General features: G+C 26.2%; 2 protein-coding genes across 3 annotated transcripts in view; one reads left to right on the top strand and one right to left on the bottom strand.

The window, feature by feature from the left end:
* Window positions 1–24,335, top strand: part of LOC132930683 (protein amalgam-like) — a 305,488-nt gene that overhangs the window by 97,734 nt on the left and 183,419 nt on the right. The window lies entirely within an intron of this gene.
* Window positions 7,274–24,335, bottom strand: part of LOC132930163 (cytochrome P450 6B1-like) — a 59,569-nt gene continuing 42,507 nt past the window's right edge. Inside the window, exons 4-5 of the mRNA XM_060995872.1 lie at window positions 15,450–15,692; window positions 7,274–8,505 (exon numbers count right to left, since the gene is read on the bottom strand). Of these exons, the coding sequence (XP_060851855.1) occupies window positions 8,258–8,505; window positions 15,450–15,692 (491 nt within the window). The 3' untranslated portion in view covers window positions 7,274–8,257. The remainder of the gene's footprint in view (window positions 8,506–15,449; window positions 15,693–24,335) is intronic.

Genomic DNA, 24,335 nt, shown 5'->3' with positions numbered 1-24,335 from the left:
TTCTGGGGATTAAAAAAACAATGGGTTTGTAAAATATCAATATAACGTTCGACCTATTATTTGTAATTTACGAAGAGGTGTACATATTATACAGTAGGTGTGCATTTACGTTTTATAATCTGATAATATTTGTGCGCAGTAATATTATAAATATAAATACTCGGTAACATAACATTATTGACATCAATTTAGTTTGGAATAAATAATAACAAGCCGACTGTTATTAAACTACAAAATTGTCACATTCCTCGGTCAACTACCGTATTATCTCTCCCACGTGATTTGTTTGTCAATTTTACCATATCGATTATTACCGTCTATTGATAATATTAATTAAAAGTTTTTAAACACGAGTATTTCACTTTTTTTTTTTTTATGTCCATTAGCATAATGAGTTGTAGATCATGTTTACATGTTGTTACTATAAACGCATAGGTAGGTATTCTCATTGATTTTTTTTTTTTTAATATTGTTTGGCTGGCTTAAAATTTTAATTAGTCCCGAGCGGATATTATAATCAAAAAATTTTATTGAAATAATATTGTGTTTCATTAAATTTATTATTTCATGTCGGTAGCTACAAAGAGCACAGTTGTTTCATACTCGATTGAAATTGTTAGTTATGAATATTATTATCATTAACAACCTATCAATTTTTAATATTTCAAGTAACGAATTCATTTTGAGATCATATTAATGTTATGTAATAGTAATAACAATAAGGTAATATTACGTAAATTATGTTCAAAAATAATTACCAGTTAATATTTATAGTAAAATGTTTTGATTGATTGCAAAAACTATAATTTTTGAAATAATATTGTTATAAACCAGGTACCTATGTCACAAATTATTAGTGTTTCTAATAATAAAGTACATGTTGATTTAACCTATACCTTATTAAAGTGTAACATAGTTACACATTATGTAGACAATATGGAACACAAATTTCCATATATAGTACTATTTATAACTATAATTAAATATTTTTTCAGTTATAATTGAATGAATTATTATTGTGACTATATTCACAGTCAAAAAGCTTTCGTTATACAATATCACAATTTGGGTTACTACGTGTATACCTACATAATATAATTAATATAGTTTATTTTGTACAATGTTTTCAGATAATTAAATTGTTTGTGAAACAGTTTAATAATATTTATTGAAGCTTAATAAACTCAATAAATTATATTTTTAGAATAATAATTGAATAATCGAACACCTATATTGAACTCTTTAATTTAAATTAGTTTTCATATTGTTTCAAGAGTTTGCACATTTTGAGAAACTAAATTTAGCGCGTTATGAAGCCCGCAGATAGTTAGATTAACTATCTCCAGTTTGTGTGCGCAAGGAAAAAAAAAAATGTAAAACCATCCGAAGACAATAATTTGATAACTTGAGTGTTATGACGAGTGACGTTCAAACGCCAACCGTTTCGTTGATAAATTATTACCATGTCAAAAGGAAATACACCCTTATCAAAACTGTCATATACCTATATTATAATGTAGATGCAAGTCAAATAATGCTTTACATGCAGTCTCGCTTTCGTTACCGTGATATTATCATAAGGTTTTCTGTCCGTTGACTTGCTCTCCATTATATCATATTATATATATCAGCAAATCGTAACGATATTTATTTGATCAAACAAAAATAATAATTTCAGGATAATCTGGAACTTATTGACCGTACGTAGGGTTAGTATATATAATATGTATATCTGAATATTTACAGCACCTTTTTACGGGGAGATTACATAGTGTTTAACCGTTAACTTTCACAAACACAAAATTATTTACTGCAGTACTATACACACTATTACACGATATAATGACGTTGTCTATAGAAAAAAAAATATTTAATTTGCATTACCTTTTCATAAAATATTAAGTAATTGTTTAAAGTAATAAATAAAATAACACAAACTGTTAATAAAATAACCATTTTAAGCTTTTGTGAAAAGGTTTGAAAATAATTTACTGTTATATCATTATATTGCCTAAATTCGTAATTTGTGTGTTTTTTAAATTTATTTTGTATATAAAGTTAATTTTTATTTTGACAACGGCAATATCTAACTGAACATATTTTAGTGAGTATCTATGTTTGAAAATATAATTCAAACAAAAATATACAAGCGCTTCAGGTTATACGTGTACAATGTACATACATGTATAACTTTTTACATTATTAATATACAAAAATTAAACCAACCCTCACTCAAAATTGTTTTTTAATTAATATGAACATTTTAGTGGTATCTCCAAATAAATAATTAAAATAGTACTAGTTAATAATAATAATAATAAACTGTAGGTAGGTATATAATATATGCCTTGTACAACACCGACGTTACGAATAACGAGATACATTTCAAGACGATGATTTCTCAACATTATCGGTCAGCTCGGCGCATTAGCAGAACCTACCCTTTCTGTGCTTAATATAATTATAATTATTAAAAGTGTACTTACCCGCGGTCCTACACAGCTGAACGAAGCTGTCGAATTGATGATATCTGTGTGCACTGTAGGTCTGAATGATTTTACGGTTGCATGTTTGAGGCCTCACGACTACTATTGATTCTAAGGAGCATATCATAGGCAAATTGCTATGCATTCAGTTGTTGACCGTGCCGTTATGTTCGAACGATGATCATTTGCTATGTGAACATAAATGTGTTGTAAATGTACGGAAAACTGTTTTACGCTCGTCATGTCAAAAATATTATATTATTCTATGATCACCACGGAACAAACGCTTTATTTTTTTTTTACTCAAACAAGCGATTCTAATTCAAATCGACAATAAAACGTCACGGTGTTTACTCGATTTTGGTCCTGGAAAAATATTTGAATTACACATAACATTTACAAGGGAACAACCGGAGCGTGTTTAAAAATTATTTTTAGATAGTCATATACTTCTAATCTGTGGATCGACATTACTGAGTGCTTTCGAAATTCAGTTAATCGTATCGTTTTGACATGTACTCAAAATTGATCATCGTACTTTTTTATGTAAAAATCGTAATTATTCATTTTTAGTAATGAAAAAATAAGATAATTTTATTTAAGCTTGTCATTTTTAAATTGAATTTATTTTTAATTCAAACGACGAAAATACAAGAAAAAAATCATCGACCGCCCACTCGTAAATACATGTTATTTGAACAGTTCCTATTTTATTTCAGTACGAAAATCGAGTCGGCGCACTGTTGGAACTTGTAATTAGTGTTAAATTTAATAATATTATTAAAAAATATTGCGATAATAAACTTATATTAAAATATTTAAATTTCTTTCGTACTTTCGTATTATTTTGTATTTCAATTAAATATCATAATAATATGGTCCTTCAAAGGAAAAAATGCATTAATTTTGTCCGAAAAATTACTTAAACAAATATTATATAGTATCTATACGATATACGATCAATGCACCTATTGCACCTATACCTACAGTGTAGGTCCTACACGGTTATCAGTAGTTTTTAGTCAATTTATTTAAAATATTGTTATTAATAAGTGTCAACTTGATTAATTTGACAATACTAGGTAGGTATATACTGGAACCAAAATATATAATCGAATTTTTATCGATTTAATTTTATAGTTTTATTAATATAAGTTTAAAAAATATTTTCAACGTATGTACTTTTTAATAACAGCACTCATTAAAAATAATTTTTTAATATTCTTGATCAAATTTTAAATTTAGTAGGTAAGTATAACACTTGTATGTTATTTATTCAATATACTCATCGTATTTCATAATAAATATAAAAAATATGTTGTGTCTAAGTTTATCTAACAACAGCCGGATTTTGGTTATCATACTAAATTTTTAGAAAACTTTTTTTCACAACCTTCACTAGCCTTTCATATTAATATAATTTTATAAAATATGCAATCAGTGGAACTTTTGATTACGGAAAAACAATAGAACTTTGCTTTTATAAAACAATTACTGTCAAGATGTGATTTTTGTCTTTGGAAATTCTCGACGAACACAATTTGAATATCAGGATTCAGAATATATATTTTTTTATATTAAAAATATTTTTCAATTAGCATTACTACACGTCATACTATAATCAATAATAATAATTTATAAATAATTTGTTATAAGCGTTTAAAAATAAACTTCCGTTGTATTTTCCCGTACATTTATCTAAATCGATATTATTAACTCTCATTATATTTTACACCTATTACAATTAATATAATTGCGCGAGTAATATATACAACATAATTATATAAGATTTAATAAATATATAGTCAAGATAAATAAAACTAATAAAAGTATTAAACTGACATTACTATCATATTATACCAAAGCCATTATTTTAATTTTTTTGTAATTATTATAATAAAACAGGGTTAGCTGTACCATTGGTTTAATATTAAAACTATTTCATCAACGGCTGTACGCCGTTTCGGGTCACACGTATTCGTGTGTACAGACCTTATTATCTCGACCGCAATCGAAAAACGGAAGGTTTATGTATATATAATGTTGTATTATTTTTAACTATATCGCGTGCGCAATTTTTCGATAGGTAAACACAATATTATATATACATGTAGATACAAAAAAAAATATACACATATCTACCTTATATTGTTATTAAAACCTATTGTACTGATGGCAATATTATTATTATGACTAATTATCGGCACAATGCGTTCAACTGAGCAATGACCATATTATATACGAATTGAATTTTTAACGTGTCCTATCTATTCGTCGTAACATTATAGTATATGACACAGACACAATATTGTATATAATAATTTATAAAATTAGGCGGCACATTTTAATTTTCGTGTATTAATTAGCAGCACTGTTATCATTTCAAGAGAATCTTTAAGGAATTATTTCGCTATAATATATAAGTCTAACCGTGTAAAACATCTCAACGTAGTGTTGCAATTAAATAACTACCACAGATCAGCCTAGAGGAATGGATGATACTATTATGATAAGACGTACCTACCTACTGTTTCGAGATAAACAAAATATAATAATAATAACTTAGTCGCGACGAGACGTTACTAAATACGCGTGGTAAAGATCTTAGACCGACGACCGTGCGACTGATTAGTATCTAATAATATTACAAAGGCAATAATGAATGCGGTGAGATTAATGGAATTGCTCGAGAATAGGTAAGCGACTATGTCATACTGGGAGATTGCATTGTTTGCAAAATAATATTAATACTATACCACCGCTAATAATAATGATAATAATAATATTAAATATTTGACTAAATGCCGTCAGCATTAAATACGTTAATACAAATAATAACAGTATGACACACAATCAACAAAGCATTTCATATTTTACATTTTAATTCGCTTAATTTTAATAAAATATAATTTTATAATATACAAAACTAATAAAATGTTATAGAAACGCACTAAATTTTATTTTTATTATATTATTCTTTGTGTTTGAATTTATTTCATTGAAATTTCAATAATATACACGCGTGTACTTAATATATTAATATTATCCTACGAAAAAAATGATATTTTATTATATGACAAAAAATATAGTTGAAAAATGAATTAATTTAAAATATTATTTTTTCAAATCAATTTTTTTTATTATTATATTATTATTATTATTATTTGTAAAAACATACCGACGCTTTTGTCTACAATACTCGTATAAACATTGTCCAATGAGTGGTGGTAATTTATTAGTTTATTATATATTTAAAATAAAGTACAACAACGAAGTATTTTTGTCGTCTACCAAATGTATTTTAATTTTCCTTAAATGTTATATTTTTTTTAAGAACTGGAGATAACATTTTTTATGTATTTGACCCACTTGTTACTCTTGAAAATATAACTTAACCGTCAACCACATGGCACATAATTTAGAAAAATGAATTGATCTACCGCATCATCAGTCTCAGATAATGATTATTTTTTTCCCCAACAAGTAAATCATTAAAACAAAACCATTGTAACAACTAACAGCACAAAGTTACCATTTTGTTTTCACATTCACGATATCATAACTCATAAGGCTATAATCAATTATAAACTTGTGCGATGTTAATTTTCACTATCATTGACTTCTTGTTATATTTTATTCGACATTTGATACAAATTAATACATTTAGGTAATGCAATATTATATTATATATCTGCTATTAGAGTTTTCAAAAGCAATCCACCGTAATGAACTTCTAGAACTTCTGGCAAACCCAGCTGGTTGATAAATAATTAATATATTTCTCAAACTTGTTTTCTGATTGAACTTTAAAATCATTACAAAAGAATGAGCAATGGTCCACTGTGTTATCACTGTTCGTCATGCACGTCAATACTGCAATAATATCTAGCAATACGTCAAGTATGGACAGCAACGTACTCCTGATGATGAAAGCTATAAAAGATCCCGTAAAGCCAAATGTAAGTTTTATTCTATCAAACACATGTCATAACTTTTTTTCTTTTTGAACTGAACAATACAATACTGTCATATTATCATCTACTGGACTGTATTTTATGAGAAGTTATAGCTCCTAAAGGTTCACGAACGCCTCTCTTATTCAAAACTATTTCCTTCTAAACAATTGTATGTACATATTAAGGACCAAACTATTTTCGATAAAGTTCAACTTATAAAATATTTTTTCTTTGATCTTTATATCGGAATAATTATAGCGATTTGATGAACATGTTAAAATTGTATAGATTGACAATATTAAAATGTATAATTTAGATATATGTGTTTAGTAAATAGTCAAACATATCTTTATAATTTTAAAATTAATAAACTCTATTTTAAATTAAAATTAAAATATTGCATATTATTATCAAGTAGATTAAAACCTAGAGAATAGCTTTCCACTCCCAATCTATAAGTCTAGATATTAGGTAGTTTTGGTACTTAGATTCAATCATTTTTACACTTACTAAAACGTTATTTTATTCATATAAATAAAGTAAAAATATTCAAGGAAAGCGACATTACTTAAACGTATAATACATTTTCTCCACTTAACATCAAAAAGTACAATGATATTGCGGTTTAATAAAAAAAATAGAAAAAGTTTTAAAAATTACTTTGAATTCATCGAATAATATCCTTTATAAAATATAATAATATTCTCTACGTAAATAGAACGATACAATCCAATGGCTAACAATGGCTAGGTAAGCAAGATAGAAGCTACTTATAAGTTTTAAACAAAAAACGAAAAACAAATTCCGTTTAAAACATTATAATGCGAAGAATTCACTATAAATAAAAATATATTTCCATCGAAATTCGTCAATAGTAGAACAATTTATTATTGTTTTTTTTTCGAATAACATCATAATCGAATTATGTCGTATAAATATTACATGGCGTAAGCTTAAAAAATATAAAAAAAAGTCTATGGTTGATAATTTTATTGTTAAATTAAATTTATATAATAGTAGTCCACTTTGCACACATGATAATAATTCGACTGGTAAAAGGTAAAAAGGAATAAGCGACATGAGGTATATTAATTATACTACAATATAACCAACAGTTCAAGAATTTTATCGTGTAAGCACTAATGTTCTTTTTTTAGTAATCATTTAGTAAGAGATATTTAATCTCTAATTTTGTGACAAATGGCATTTTCTCACAGGATACGAAAAAAAAGATACTTATAGGGTGTTTTTTATTTGAGTGAGGAGAGGGGGTGTACGGCTCTTATGAAACATATGTGTGAGGATATTCGTAAAATACATGGCTCTGACTATTATTATTATTTTCTTATCGAATATTTTAAACTTGAATACAGATGCAACGATCGAATATGTGTTATCCCTTTTCTTTTAATTGTTTGTACTTTTGTAGATATTAAATTTGCTGAACGAACATATAAAATATAGAGTATAATCTTGAAAACATTCGTTAGATACTTATGATTTTAGTATTGTTTTCAATACAGTGATGAATTTGATATTTTTAAAATTATTATAATATTTATCAAACCTATAATATATTATAAACAAGGCCATTTTTTCAAATAAATGCTATTAAATTTATCAATACATTATAACAACATACTCATTTCTAGATCTTCTACGAAAACCAAAGACTAATATTAAGAATATAATAATATACACATTTTTGATTTTGCTCTCCCAAAGAAAAGGTAAAACCATCGCTTAAATCCTGTTTTGGCTTTTTACCAGTCGATATTATACCGAACCGCTTGTCTCGTCCCAGCGGCAACGCGGTTAGAAGAACAGGAATTTCCGGCCACTAGCATTTTCGTCGTTGCTATTATGTAACTGACGCAGAGAAGTGTACATCTTTGGCTCCCGAACACCGCTCCGGTTTGCCACTGTCACGCGTACGCCCGCGAACGATCTCGGGTTCAACGAGTCTGGTGAAATTCCAGGTTTGTCCCTTTCCAAGTGCACTTCGTACCGGGACACTAGCGTGGCGATGATGAGCTTGGCTTCCAGTTCCACAAAATGTTTACCTGCAAAAATAGGATATAATCAACTGTCGTATATCGTGAGCAATAATCGTAAAACGGCGGATTCCAAAAATCAGAATTATTATCAAAAGAAAAAATAGGGATAAACACTAAACGTGTTTGATGATTTACGATGTATATTAGTAATATATGAAGAGTTGATGACATTGAGTGAATTTTTTGAAAAATCGGGATTATCATGACTTATGAGGACAATAGTGTTATTAATTAATATAACTATAATAGCTATATTATACTCGTGTTATAGTAAAATATAAATTCAGTTGATATAATATTATTTTACCGTAATATTAAAAACGATATTATCAATAATGTAAGTTAGTATTTTCCACAGATATATATATATATATATATATATATATATATATATATATATATACAGTATATATCTGTGATATTTTCATATAGATACGATAGATTATAAAAATATCACTTAACACCTTTATTCCTTCAATATGTCAACTTTATTGTATTTGTGCATACTTTACATGTAATAAAATATTAGTTATAGCAATTTACTTGTATTTGTATGTATATAATATTATGTTTATACGTAGATAGATATTATATTTTACTGTAGTCTCTAACCTATATATAGTGTGAGATCAATCATATCAGCATAGTTCGGACCTAGGTTGGTCTATAGTAAAATGTATAATAATTAATAAATATGTACTATACAAATAAGTATTACATCATACGCATAATTCAAATACAAAATTTAATTTTATATTTTGATTATTTTTTTTAGAGACTTTGTTCAAAACAAATTTAACGGTTAAGTATATTGTATAATTATCATCGCATATTTTAGAAGGAGGCTGAGCCCAGTCTTCAAAGCCTTTGAAGACAGCTAAGTCCTGAGTAAGTCTTCTTTACAGATGATTACCTGCGATTAAGGTTAAGTAGGTTTAATAAAATTATTATTAATTATTTAAAAATGTAAAAGTTTCACAATTTAGTTCAGTTGTTACCAGTTTCTCTAGTGGTAAACCAAAAATGTTAATTCGATAATTTGAAACAGATAACGTTAAGCATAAAAATGCTAACATGATTTAGGTATATTGTAATATTGTGGTATTTTATTAAACATTTTAATTGCCTATCATAATATATTATATGAATACGCCGCGGCCGTTACTTTCAAGACTATTTTATATTATTTTTTATTCGAACGTCATTAAATGACTGTTCGTGTCAGCAATTTCAAATCAGATTTGATATACTGACATAAATAACTGTCGATTAAATTTAATAATATGTAAAAACAAAAATACGATAAAAGTATAATATTAAATCGATTTTATATGATAAATATACATCATATTCATAGTTTTAAAGGTATTATTATGTATATTACGTAATAGTACTTTTCATTTCTGTTCATAATAATTATGATGGGTACCATATATGATATAATATGGTATATACATCAATACTTATACTATCATATGCGTACTTATTTGTAACGTAAATAAATAATAATATATTAGTACCAACATGGTACCACATAAAATATTTATGTTTGAATTACATTCCAAATTACTATTATATTTTTGTTTGACACCTTTAGGAAAAAATATCTACTATTAATTATATTATTGAAATGTTAAATCTCTAGTGTTTTTTTTTTTAAGTAATAAAAAATATCTAACGTTTACACAAGCTAATTGAGAATTATTTAACTGTGGAAAATATTATAATAAATAGTTATCATATTTTATTATTAAGTTTTTCTTTGCCAGAAAAAATAATATAAATAAATATATTTTAATGTTTTTATGATAATTTATTGACCTAACATAATTAATATTTTCAAGTATTATAACAATTGTTTGTATAATCACTGACTAATCAATTGACTAAAACTTGACTAATAATTGGTAAAAAATATATAATTTTAATTACCTGCTATTTATATTTATTCAATTTTTACTTGTTTAATGACCTATTACTCGTATAATGGATATCAACTTAATAATATAATATCTTACATTTTTAATTGTAAAAATCAACTCGTTGGTGCATTAATTTGTTCAAATATGTTTTCTGTTAAATTAAATTAGTATCAGTTAAGTATACCTCCTAATCAAGATAAATAAGTTTTTTGTTAGTTTCATCAAAGAAAAAGTTAAAAACAAAATAAAGGGCAACAACAATTTAAAGAATAATAGTATAGTAAAATAAAATCATAAGCTTTAGGGTGTACTTGAAATTTTGTTTATATAAAATTTTCTAACTATACTATACGGAATACGAAAGTCAATTATATTAATACATGTATTATTATTTTTTTTTTTTTTTAATAAATTATGATAACACTGGTAGTTTTTAACTGAAAAGTTAAATTAATTCTAGTTCGCCAGTTAAATAAAGAATGAAAAATATAATATAAAAATAGCCGTCACTCAACTTTTGGAGATTTATATTTTCCAAATTAATGTAGTAATCGTATAAATGTATAATAACTTAATTGTCGAGAATAACAATTATATTGTAAGTTGTTACACAAGTTACAGTTTAAAGTATCATTATACTATATACTAACATATGAAATTAAAATTAGTATATAGAAGAAATTAAATTAAGAACTTTGCAAAAAGCATAAAATATTAAAGCGATGTGATCAAATACAATAGTCAATAATAGTAATAATATGACTGATATAGAGTAAGTTTCTGTTACGTGTAGTTCTAGAAAAAAAAATTGTTTTTACAATACGCATGTAGGTAGATACTTTTATCGAACATTGAAGAACATTTATTTATACCAGTTGACAATAATATAAATAAAATTATGAAAATATAATGTTTTCCTACGCGTGGGCATACAATGAAATATGGAAATGAAGAAAAACAGGTCACTACGAACAATGTTACAAATGTATATATATATATTATTTGAATTGCTATGTTATGTACATGTTCACGTTCATATACAATGTCAAAGTAAAAGCTCTTAAAAAAAAAAAAAAACACACCTCACATCCTATACACTTCACCGAACTCTAGTTGCAAATATACGTCATATAGTGCTGCCCAGGTCAACAGCATGTATATAATATATTATATTACTTCTTTGAAAATATATTTTTCGTGAAACTACGTAATCAATTATTTAATATACCTTATGATAGTTATAAAAAATATTAGTATTGTTATTCTTTTCTAGTTTTCGAATCGATCTATCTGTTATGATATCGTAGTGAAAATTATTTTTACATTTAATACGATATCATACAACTCGTATACATTTATGGCCATCGTGCACTGAAACGATTAAAACGTAATAATTAAAGCTCGTGTACCAATCGCACATTATCGCATATTGTTCAAAAATTATTTTACAGCATAGATAATCGATATAGTAATGTGTTTTAAAATACCGATAGGTGTAGAAATTCGTGGTGGAATATTTTTCTTATTGTCATTTATAATATTAAATAGGAGTGGAAATTTTAATATGCACGCAAGATTATTTTTTAAAAGCAATCGAAGAATACATCATTCGAAAAAACTTTTGATTACATTTTAATAACAATATAATATAGTATTAAGTATAATATGATTCTCTTGGTTGACGTTGCGAGTACATTTCATTTATCAGCTATAAGATTATCATCTGTTGAAAATATTTTTGAATACAATTTAAAATATTGATATTTTTTACGTTATCAGATATCGCACCGCTCATTTTTTGTAAACTTTAATTAAATTACCTACCAATTCAATTGTATGATTTTAATATTCACCACAATTCATACATTTTTAATGGAATTAAGTCCCTATTCCTAGAAATAACACTACACAGAATAGTTATAAAAAAACAGCGCTACTCTCTGTACTTATTGCACAGATATATTCGTAGATAAACAACTGTGGTGTTATAATAATATATAAGTATCCTGTTCCAATAACAAACAGAATAACCAATAGCGATACGAATATCTAATAATCCTTATTCAAATGGCAATCGATCTATGTGGGCGTTCCCGTTTCATTTGGGTAAAATGTCGCGTATGGACTTCGTGCACGCACATCGGTAGATAATCAGTTTCGAGAAAAAAAAAACTAAAAATTACTTTTTTTTACTATTTTTAAACGTATAACGGGACAATATTATGCATCCGACCATATTTCCCACAATATCATACTGCCTTGTAAATTGTAACATTGGCAGCTAGAGTATTATATGATTTATTCAAGAATAATCTAAAAAATTCCTGAGGATCATTATTTAATAATTGTATTATTAGTGGTAAATGATAATATTATTCAACATATCGAGCGAAAAAAAAAATAAAACATCACAATACCACAACAAAGTGTATGGTATACCTATGAACATAATAGAGGTTATTATGCAACAAGCAGGTCACCGATGGTGGCCGAAATAATTTGATTGTAAACAGTTTAGAAAAACTGTAAAAGTCGTTCTATTTTGAGGTTTTAGTGTTTGAGTAAAATACTACTGTAATGGGATGTATGTATTGAATCCGAGTTTAATGATAAATCATTGAGTACAAAACGGTTAGAAATGGAATCATTGTAAAATTAATAAATTAATTACTTTACTATGAACCTAAAATGAAAATCGATGAAAAATCAATGGCTCTCGTTCCATGGCATATTTCTGTATTTTAATTGAATTTTATTCTGCAGAAATAATTTATCTATCTCTGTAAAATACAATTATTATATTATAAAATATATGGTAGGAGTCGAGTGGTAATAGCTACACAAATGTACAAATTTCCATTTTGAAGAAAAATCCATTATAACTTAAATTGCGTAAAATATTACCAAATATATTGTCAATGTGTTATTGATTTTGGTCAAGTAAAATAAACTTCTAAAATTTGGTTAAAATTCACATAAAACGTATAATGACTCGTAGATGATTGTGTCACGCAATCAACTAATTTGTAAAAGAAAATATCAATTTATTGACGGAAAAATGTACTATTTCCATTGTTTTTAAAATATATATATATATATATTAGTTTTGAAAAGTCGACATTTAACGAACGATAAATTTAAAACTAATCTGGGAAAGTCACTATATGTTTTATTTTTATGTTTATATACTAGATCTCAAGTATACCTCGTTATTGAATCGGTACTTGTAATATGTTTATATTATTAAACTTGAAGTCAATGATAAATACTAAACCATTTAATACGACGAAAAACGATTGCAATCGGAAACGACTCGTCAGCCAATACTTCGTTATAATAGTTATTAACATTGTCAACATAATATAAAATTCAAATGATTAAAAAAAAAAGAAAAAAAATCAATTATTTGTATGTTTTATTGTTAATAAATAATAATATTTTTCTACAGTCCGTGAAAAAGTCGATATTAAAATAAGAATAGACCTTTATGGCTATTATTTTGACAAAATTGATTGGTAAAAAGAGAAATAATATATAATTACACAAAAATAATATTGATAACATCAAAGATTTACTAATTATTGGTGAGTGGTGGTGATATACGACAGACAATATAGTGTTAGTTAAGATCACACAGGATAATATTATATTATTTGATTATGAATACGGGACATTTTTTTTCTTATGTATTTCTGTTGTACTTTTTATTTTGTTTGTAACACTTTCAACAAATCCTTGACCACCGGGCAACGGAAGCAAACAGTTTATACTGAAGCACACACTCGTGACAATATTACTTGAAGTACCTCAACCGTTATATAGTGCACCTAATTGGCAGCGTCGCTTTTCTACACGGGCATAATCGATTCAATCGGCTTCAACTAACATATATTTTGTATATCATACAAGCCTTATACAAATAGCTTACAGAAACGGGATGGAAAAAGCTGTCGTGTTTCACCGATCGTGATTAGTAAATCCTAGCAGTAAGTCCTAGCTTTAATGACTTTATATATATATACACACACACGTGTACAAAGCGATCGGGCTTTGACTTTGACATGATATTATAATATGTATACAAATCCGATGGGATCGTAGACGTCGTATCCTAGTATCCTGTAGCAGTCATTTTTAGGGGTGAGTATGAGAACTTGCAGAGGGAGATGGAGTTGTGAGATTGTGTGACGAAAATAAAACGTAGATATTATATCGTACGAGTGATATAATTTATAGCAAAAGGAGAATGTCTGAAACCAGAGAACCACTCCCGCCCTTAATCCGTGGGCGTAACTAGAATTTATAACAAACACACAAATGTATACTTTAATTTGAATTTAAAAACCTTTTTTATTCAATAATTTATTTAAAATACTAAATAAGTATACTAAAAAACTGCCCACGTATATTTAACGCCGAATTATATTAGTATTTGCTGTTGATTTATTTATTTCTACTAAATTTAAAATATTTTTTATAATCATAAAATAAAGATATTACCTATAATAGTATATTCTATGAAAAAAATCCTGACTGGAACGAATTCCGGTCCCGAAGAGCTCTTGTAGACAAGTATGTATTTAAAATGTATATATTGTTTAAATTTGTTGATATTTGAATTAAATAATCTGTTATTCAAGTGATTAAAATATTAAATACCTATTTTGAAATACATTTGAAAATACGTTTAACAAGGTGCAGACTATACAGTATTTTTAAAATAAATGTTTTTGTATACAGACGATTGCGTAAACCACGTGGTTTTGAGTAGGTAGTATACTTTAAAAAACTGTTGAAGGATTGTGAAGGGTCAAACAACATCGATGGGCGTTATTAAAACAAACGCTATATATTTAAAATTATGACAGAAAGTAATAGAAAAAAAAATCATAATTTTTTAGACTTTTTTTTATTTTTATCCGGTACTTGCAAATATGTAAAAGAAATATTTTCGAAAAAGTTAATTGTTTTTGAAACAGTTCATTATAAAAGCGATTCTTGTCAGTTGATTTATGGTATGGTACTTACCGATATAGGACTGCGGTCCGCTTCCATGTGGCATGTACGCCGAAGACAGTTGCCCGGGAAACCGGTGCGGCTGGAACTCTTCCGGTTCGGGAAAGTGTTCTGCGTCGTGGTGCAACGCATGCACCGGTACTATGATTAGCGAGCCCGGTTCGATGGTGCCACGGCCACTTGTTTCGGGCACAACGTACGGTTTTGTGGCCACACGGCGCACAACGGCCGCCAGTGGATACTTCCGCAATGTTTCTGCGGACAAGAAGGAAAAATTTAGAAATACAAGTAATAATAAAGGCTAAAATTGATTATGGTGTCGAATTTATATTGTTGAACTCGAGTTTGATGTGTGCTTAAAAAATTATAATAAATTTATATATTGTCAGTGTAAGACTATTAGATATATTATCATCGTACCGTCTACGTTAATCGTCAAACATATTATAATATTTTTCAAAAAATGGTTTATGTAAAACATACATTTTTCGATTAATGTATGTGAGTCGATTCACTTTTGAAATCAAATAAGTTTCCAGAAACATAGTTCAAGTGAAACGATTAATACAATTAAAATAATAATATACAATATTAATATATATTATTATAGAAAGTACCAACTTGGAATTTAATAAAGTTTACGAATGGTTAATTATCCCTTCAAATTGTATACTAATATACCTGCTAATTTAGTGTTTTCCAATCTGTTTAATATGGTGAGCCACTATTAAATGTAAACATTTTTTTCTGCGAGATAAACTATACAAAAAAAAAAATATATTAATTTCCAGTACTATTATACAGTAATAGATTATAATTAATATAATTATTAAATTTAATATGCATATATTATTATTATATGCTTATCCGAATTCAAAATTTAAAATTTGAATAATTCATATGATATGAATTTTCACATATCTCATATTCATAAAAGAAGGTTATAAAAATGTGTAAAATGTATATAATTTCAAGTTTTACCAACTTAAATAAAACACAGTGTAAAATCTATAAATTAAATAACAAATATTTAAACTTTAAATAATTAAGCAACAAGTACCTGGATTATTCGTAATATGATTAGGATTCGGAAATCTAGATATTAGTGATACCACTGCTTACTATTAAAAAAAATTTCGCTTCACAATATTAAGCAAATAGATTGGGAAACACTGTACTTAAAATGTTTAAAATGTATCGTAACTCTTATTGTAGTCAACATTTTTGTTTTTTTATGAAATTATATTAACTTTAATAATTGTTAAGCATATTATATTTATTTATTACCCAACAATGCTTTTAATTAAAACTTGACCAACTTATGTTAGATTTGAACAAATATCCATTAGAGCTTAACGGATCCTAAAATATTTAACATTCCTTTAAACATCAAATAGTGAACTGTGATCAGAGATCACTACAGAGAACTTACTCGATTAGTTGTAACTGGTAAAAAGTTACACTGACATTGTGTATCTAGTTATGTAAGATAAGTACTTTGGAAATTCGAAACTGGTTACAAGTTACACTTTACATAACTTAGTTATATTTAAAGCTACAAGTTAAAAGTTACTTAATTACTTATTTTTATGTCTTCAAGGAAATAACGAGTAAATAATTTCTTCAATTTATTGTACAATTTAATTAATATTAAGTACTAAAATTGATAAAATGTGTATAATACTGGTATCAAGTTACACTAAAATTGTAATTTATGTAGGTACTCGTATACCTACATAAAAATCAAAGAAAACGGTTTATTATACGTTTATTTTTCGTGTTATTATTATTTATTACTATTTTTTAATTGCATATTGTAGAGAGGTACCTAATCGTATAAACTGTTATATGAACTATCTAGACGTACCTATAACTGACTTCTATTAAATTAAAGTAAACATTTTTTGCTTTGGTTTAAGTTATATCGAGCAGTGATTATCATTTAAATTTCCTAATTATTGTTATTATAATATTAATTATACCTATATTTTCTTTTAAGTGAGATTAAATTCAGTTAAGGCAGTGAAAATATTAATTATTAGAGTAGCATGGCATAAATTCCTGAATAATTCTTGCATAGACTCAGACCTTGTGACGGGAATTTAGGAATGTGTGAAATTCAAAGTCATATTAATTAAGAAAATATGTAAGGATATTTATGTGATCAAATGTTTCTCTATGGTATAGACCATTTAAAATAAGTGAAAAAAATACATTGTTGCCCGTAATAAGTACCATAATACTATAATACCTACAAACATTCTCATTATACATTCTTACGTATATAATATCATTGCTAACCGGATTACCGGAAACAATTAACTAGTATAACGAATTATTTTTGTGAATAAAATTGTTTCGATAAGCCGATCGTAGAATTTAAATTTATGAATATTACACTGCGGTAATATGTACTAAACAACTGTTCTGCCATAATATATATGAGTACACCTATTATATTATGAAATAATTTTCAATTGTATACAAGGAGGAATCGTTGTCACCTCAAACATTTCTGTGTTGAATTATTTATAGTTTGTAATAGCTATGTGAATTTATACGGTATACTAGGTATACTGTAGTATATTATAATACAGTGAAAATTTGTAATAAGTATATGAAACTGAGAAGTTTTATAATAATTTCACAAAACAAAAAATAAAACCGCGATGAAAACATTTAACTATTTTATTTTACGATTTGTTTTCTTCTACGTCAAACTTTTAATTGAAACATTATAATATTATGCTTGATAAAGCAGTACCACAATAATCTTTATTAAAAATTCATCGAATCGCATTATATTGGATAAAGATAAATGGATAGTTAAAGAATTTTATTTTATTAATTATTTTTATGCTGAAAAATTGTATATTATATTCGTATTATGCTTTTACAACAATGCCAAAGTAATATTCTATTATTGAATACACTATTTTGAAATTCTTTATCGAGTTTTAATATATATCACAAACTGGTATATTCTCTCAGAATGCTTTGTGGTTAGCCGGAAGGATTTGGAATACTTTTTATTTTTAGAATAGTTTTCCTCTTTCTTTTGGCGAGTCCATAAGGTCTATAGTACGAAGCGATGGAATTTACTTTGTTTCATGTATTTTTCTCAAAAAAAATCGAATTCTATATGTACTTCATGATTTCATACTGAAAAAACTTTGAGAACTAAGTATATAAAAAATATATATATGTATGTATATATACATATTGTATTATACAGCTAAAAAGTTATTTTGTTCGATGCTTTACACAAAGTATTAGTGTTATACATACGAACTTATTTAGACGATTCATTTAAAAATGCAAACTTTTAACATATTATTATAATATAACTTAACATTTAATTTAAACAAAATATTATTACTATAGAAGGTTTTAAATATAAAATATTGTAATGTGTGCATTATTGTGGTTTATGCAAGAGAAATAAATTTAATACTAATCTATTTTTAGTATACTTACATTTTTATAAACTCTATCACTATAGAAAAAAATTTGAATATTCTATCAAGCTGTATGCAAAATATTTTTTAAATATATTCATATGAACAATAGTTATTAATGTACCAAAACACGATAAAAGACCATGTCAACTTCAAATAGTTTTTTTGAATCCGTTGATTTATCCTTTCAAATTGAAAATAATAATTGAATTGCGGTAAGATAATTGAAAATAGAACTACGTCTCTAAATACAATTGTAGTTTTTTTTTTATAAAATAATATAGTACTCTAAAATATGTAACTACAATGGACAATAAAACAATTCAAAATCAAAACTTCTATTTTTTACATTGTTTTTTAACTCATTTTTTAGCGACTCATATATTTTCTAATACACGAACGAATACTTTTAGCATTTAAATTTAATATATATATATATGATATACAAAAAACGTAATATTTATTCAAGAAATAGTATTATGATGACCTAGTAAAGTATCTCGTTCTTTCATTCAGATATTTGAGATGTTTAGTATGTTGTGATCACCAGGCCAATAAATAAAATAAATTATTTATTTAGGACATGATAATATAATGGTCCTATATAGTAAATATAGTATATTCATATGTATATACCTACGTTTGGTTAAGCGTTGATATTTGCAGTACGCCAATGCATATTTTAATAACCAAGTTTAACCATGAACAACCGAGACTTTCTTATTATATAGGTATCTTCACTAGGAAGTCAAGAGTTATCTTCACTTACAGCCACATAAATGTAAATACTCTCACAAAATATATTCTATCTGTCGAATAAGTCTCGTGGAACGGTTGGTTTCACAACATCAAAGTTTCCGTGTCCGATGAAGTCTGACAAATCAGAAAAGCGGAATATTCGAATGCTCTATGAGAAAATGTTTGCCAATGTGAGTGCGAAAACGACTTTAAAATGCCATTCATATTACGATTGCATAAACTGTTTTCAATTTTGCAATAGCGAATAATTAATGATATAGATCGACATACATAAACGCACAATCGACGTTTGCTGCCTCGCAAAAGATAATTTTTAATAATTTCTCATATTCAATTGTAACGATTCTTGGTATTTTAAGTATTTTTTTTTTGCTCAATAAAATATTTATTATATGACATTGAAATTAAAAAAAAAAATCAATGTTTTAATGGCGGTCTTTTTGTATCAGTGTATAGACGTATAGATATAGTAGTGATCGGTGAAGACATTTTAAAAAACGTAATTGTTATTTATTAACTGAGAAAATATATTATTAGCTATTCTTTTAGTTTAAAACATTAATATAAAATATATAAATCATATTTTTTGTACATTAACATATTGGTGAAAGTATTAAGTAAACTGAATACAGTCAGCAAAGCATCAAACAGCCATCAAGGGCTAGTGTGTTGTGGAAAACTTACCATGCCCACAAGAGCTTACCGAGAATTCAGCTGATGTTGACCAGTATTGAGAGTACGACCGGGAAGCCAGCAAGAGCTCTCCCGTTGTGTCGACAACCCAAAATCCAAAGGTAATTATAACCGGAAATCTAACTATAAACTTCTCAGAATACGACTGATCAACGACCAATACCGGCAGTAACCCGATAAGAGCTCTCCGAAACGATCAAATAGTAGATGGTAACAACCACCCACAAAGCTAATACTTTTTTTTTTTTATTTGTATTTACATTAAATCTTCAAAAAGATATTGAGTTCCACTGATTAAGTTCACGTGGGAAGCCCTTGAGTTCACATTTTAAACTATAAATTTAATAAATCTTTTATAATGAAATAACAATTATATATTATTATATTTAGCTATAATATAACATATACACTGTACAGCATACACGTGTCCTGGAAAAAGGCGGAAATCCATAGTCCAAGCCAAGCTATTACCCGGTCAATACATTGTTTGAGCTAATATGGTGGATTTCGCCGGCGAACATAAAATAATAATATTGACAGCGGCGTGGATAGTGAACAGAAAATCCAACGGATGACAATATATCAATGATCAATCTTGCTGAACAAACCGAAACAGTCTGTATCTAGGCCGGCAAACCTCGACTTGGTCCCATTACTAAATACTAAATAGATCTATTTAGGGGTATATTCTGTCAGTTTCACCGAGCGATCAAATCGTTTCTACACAAATTAAAAGCTCGTAATTATTTATTATAAATGTGACGAATCAAAGAAATTCTCAATCATTTATTTCAATTAAGACTAATTCATTATAGACATATTAATTTGTATTGAAAAAATTATTAAAATATACCTATTTTTTATACCTATATATATATATATATATATTATACTAACTGAATTTTAGATAATCAATCGAAAACTATATAGTTAGAATATACTATTAGATATAATTTTATAATATTATATGTGAAACGTGCATAATTTCGATTTTTCGTTATGCTATTTTCCTGGCTAAATATTAAAATAGATAGTCCAAGAGAATCGACACAATTAACGAATATTGCTTTTTAGGGAAATTGCCTCTCGCCATACCCTAAATTCTTAAGGTGGCTACATAAACGTTGTGAATCTCATCCATATTGTATTAGTATATTATACTAATACACATATACCGTAACTAAATTGCATCTTTCCATAATATGTATTGTCTTCTCTACAAATATTTGCATATTATGAATTTTTGTTTTTGATGACACTGATACAATAAACAAACGAGATTAATGATTATAAAAAAAAATAATTTAAAATAGTTATTTCACGAGAGAGGCGACAATAAGTTAATTTAATATAATTAGTATAGAAAAATGTATTTATTAAATTATAAATACCTATATTATATATTATATAATTATAAATGTTAATACTAAATTTTCTCAAATCGTATGTATATTTTTATTATACTTAATTTAATACATAATGTTGTTAAATACACACGTCTTATTTTCTTTACATAATATTAATTTTTTTTCAATTTCACCTTACGGTTTTTTAGTTTTCAGATGGATCGAAGTGCAATCATTTTCGTTTTATCTTTTCATATAGTTTATTATTTTACACCTTTAAAAAATGTTATCAAAAATTTTTCACATGAAATTTAATCCTTTTTTTTAATAACTTCTCAATATTTTCTTATATAATCTACTATCAAGTTAGTTATATTTTTTTAAATTATGTTTCAATATATAAAATAAGTATAATTGTATCTTTTATACGTTTTAAAATTTTAAATCCTTAAAATCCACCATTTACAGCGTGTTTCCTATTTTTCAAGGGGATTCGGCTATTAATTTTTCCCATAATAACTATTGTTTATCTATATATCACCATGATGTTTATAATATTAAAAGTCTATTATAATATAATAGTGTTGAAAAATCAACAGGTGAGTTAAAATGTAAACAAAAATATAAATATAACTTATTGTTATATTATGTATTTAATATAATACATGTTATAAATTATACTTGACACTTTTTTTAATTAATGCAATTTCCAAAATACTTTGAATAATTTTAAGCTATTTATACCTTACCTAACCACATAATTTATAAACGGTGATCTGGCAATACGTGTTGTTGTTGTGAAAATTACTTCAACAAAAATAGTTTTGATTTAAGACCTTCTTATAAGATATTTATAGTGTATTTTCAAAGATTGTCGAGCAAGATGTGAGCTTATATATACATATAAATGTTATATGCTTGAATGAATAACGTCGAGTCAGTTTATAAGTTTTAGTATAATACACAAGAACAAAAAAAAAAATAACGGTGTTAAATAGAAAAATACGCTTTCATCTAGGTCAATATATTATGTAGTTTTGAATTCTTGTTGAGTAATTATTTTTTAATTTACTATACTACCACACAAACTTTTATGACATTTTTATACTAGCTGTTTTTCATTTACATTTATATGGGAATTAATATACCATAAACGCCGATATATAATATTAAGCTACCTTAAACTAATTATTTAAATAAATGTATTTATAGTTCAAATCTTACAAAATTCATTTAAGTTATGAAAATCTACAAAATATTTTTTAGTAAAAATTCATAAAATCCTCAATTTTTATACGTAAGGTTTAAATATTCTATACAAGGATCCTCATTATTTAATATTGGAACCAACAAATCTTAAAATTTAATTTTTTTTTAGAAATTTTAAACTCAAATCAGGACGATATTTAAGCGAAAAACAACGATTTTAGTTATTTTGTTTGCAATTCAAAATACTTTTTGTGGAGATTTGAAACTTTTACTTATATTATTATATTTTATATACATATACAATGAAATTTTCATAAAATTTTGATTAATTTAATGCTATTGCACATTTATAATGTTGACCATATAACTAATAGTTAAATAAATTAATATAACAAGTTATATTCTATAGCAATACGTGAATTATACGTCGACAGACTATCTTTGGACTTTCGATTCCTACTGTTCTTTAGTTTTCTACTTTTCATGATTAAAATTATGCTAAAACACATTATTATTATATATTTTATACCTACTGATAGATAAGTCATTATATTTTCAGAAAAACTTAATCATAAACTAGTCAACTAAAAGAAAAAATACTAAATAGGAATAATTTATTTTGGTTTGTCTAATTATTTTTACATGTCTTATGTTTGACCTATCTCACAGTCAAAATTGCGAAATTCTGATAATCAAAATTTTTGTCATGCGCAGGCAATTAATTATTAGAGTAATAATATAAAACAGTATAATAATAGATAAGTAGTTTTAATTACATCTTACATAAATCGCGATAACTCCAATTTACGTGCATTTAAATAATTTAAATAGATTTTATTTAATACTACATAAAAACTAGGTATTGATGATAATTTATTTTTAAGTTTTGTTATATTATTATTGTACCTATGAAATCATATTTTTGAAAGTCATTTTTTTGTTTTGTTTTTAAATATTTGAATCTATTATTATTATTTTTTTTTTCTATTATTATAATATGAATCGTTACAAAAAACGACGTGAAGAAAATATTACGTTAGGTTAAATTGGGCATTTTATTGTAGGTAATAATAAAAAGGATGATTTGAATTTAATTTAATAATATTTAGTATAAAGTCTAAGAATATAATCCAAAATATCCATGTCATATATTTTTTTAGTTTTCATAATAGGTTGATTCACTCTAATTTTTAAACTCACAGAGCTAAACGTTATCTGCTGAGCGTAAATTTGCTATGTACTTGCTACGTACTTGTAAGACGGAGACAACATATTATGCGGGTGTGACGCACTGACGCCATAAAAAGTTAATCTTAAGAAATAGTTGTGGTTAATTTAACTATTGGTTAAACCTAATGGTTAACTTAACTGAATTTCTAAAAACAGTTAAACTGGGACATAGTATTAATTGACAGTTAAGCCCTACTGTCAGT

Source organism: Rhopalosiphum padi, chromosome 4 (assembly GCF_020882245.1).
Source record: "Rhopalosiphum padi isolate XX-2018 chromosome 4, ASM2088224v1, whole genome shotgun sequence".
NCBI lineage: Eukaryota > Metazoa > Arthropoda > Insecta > Hemiptera > Aphididae > Rhopalosiphum > Rhopalosiphum padi.
This window is presented reverse-complemented; position numbering and strand designations above follow the sequence as displayed.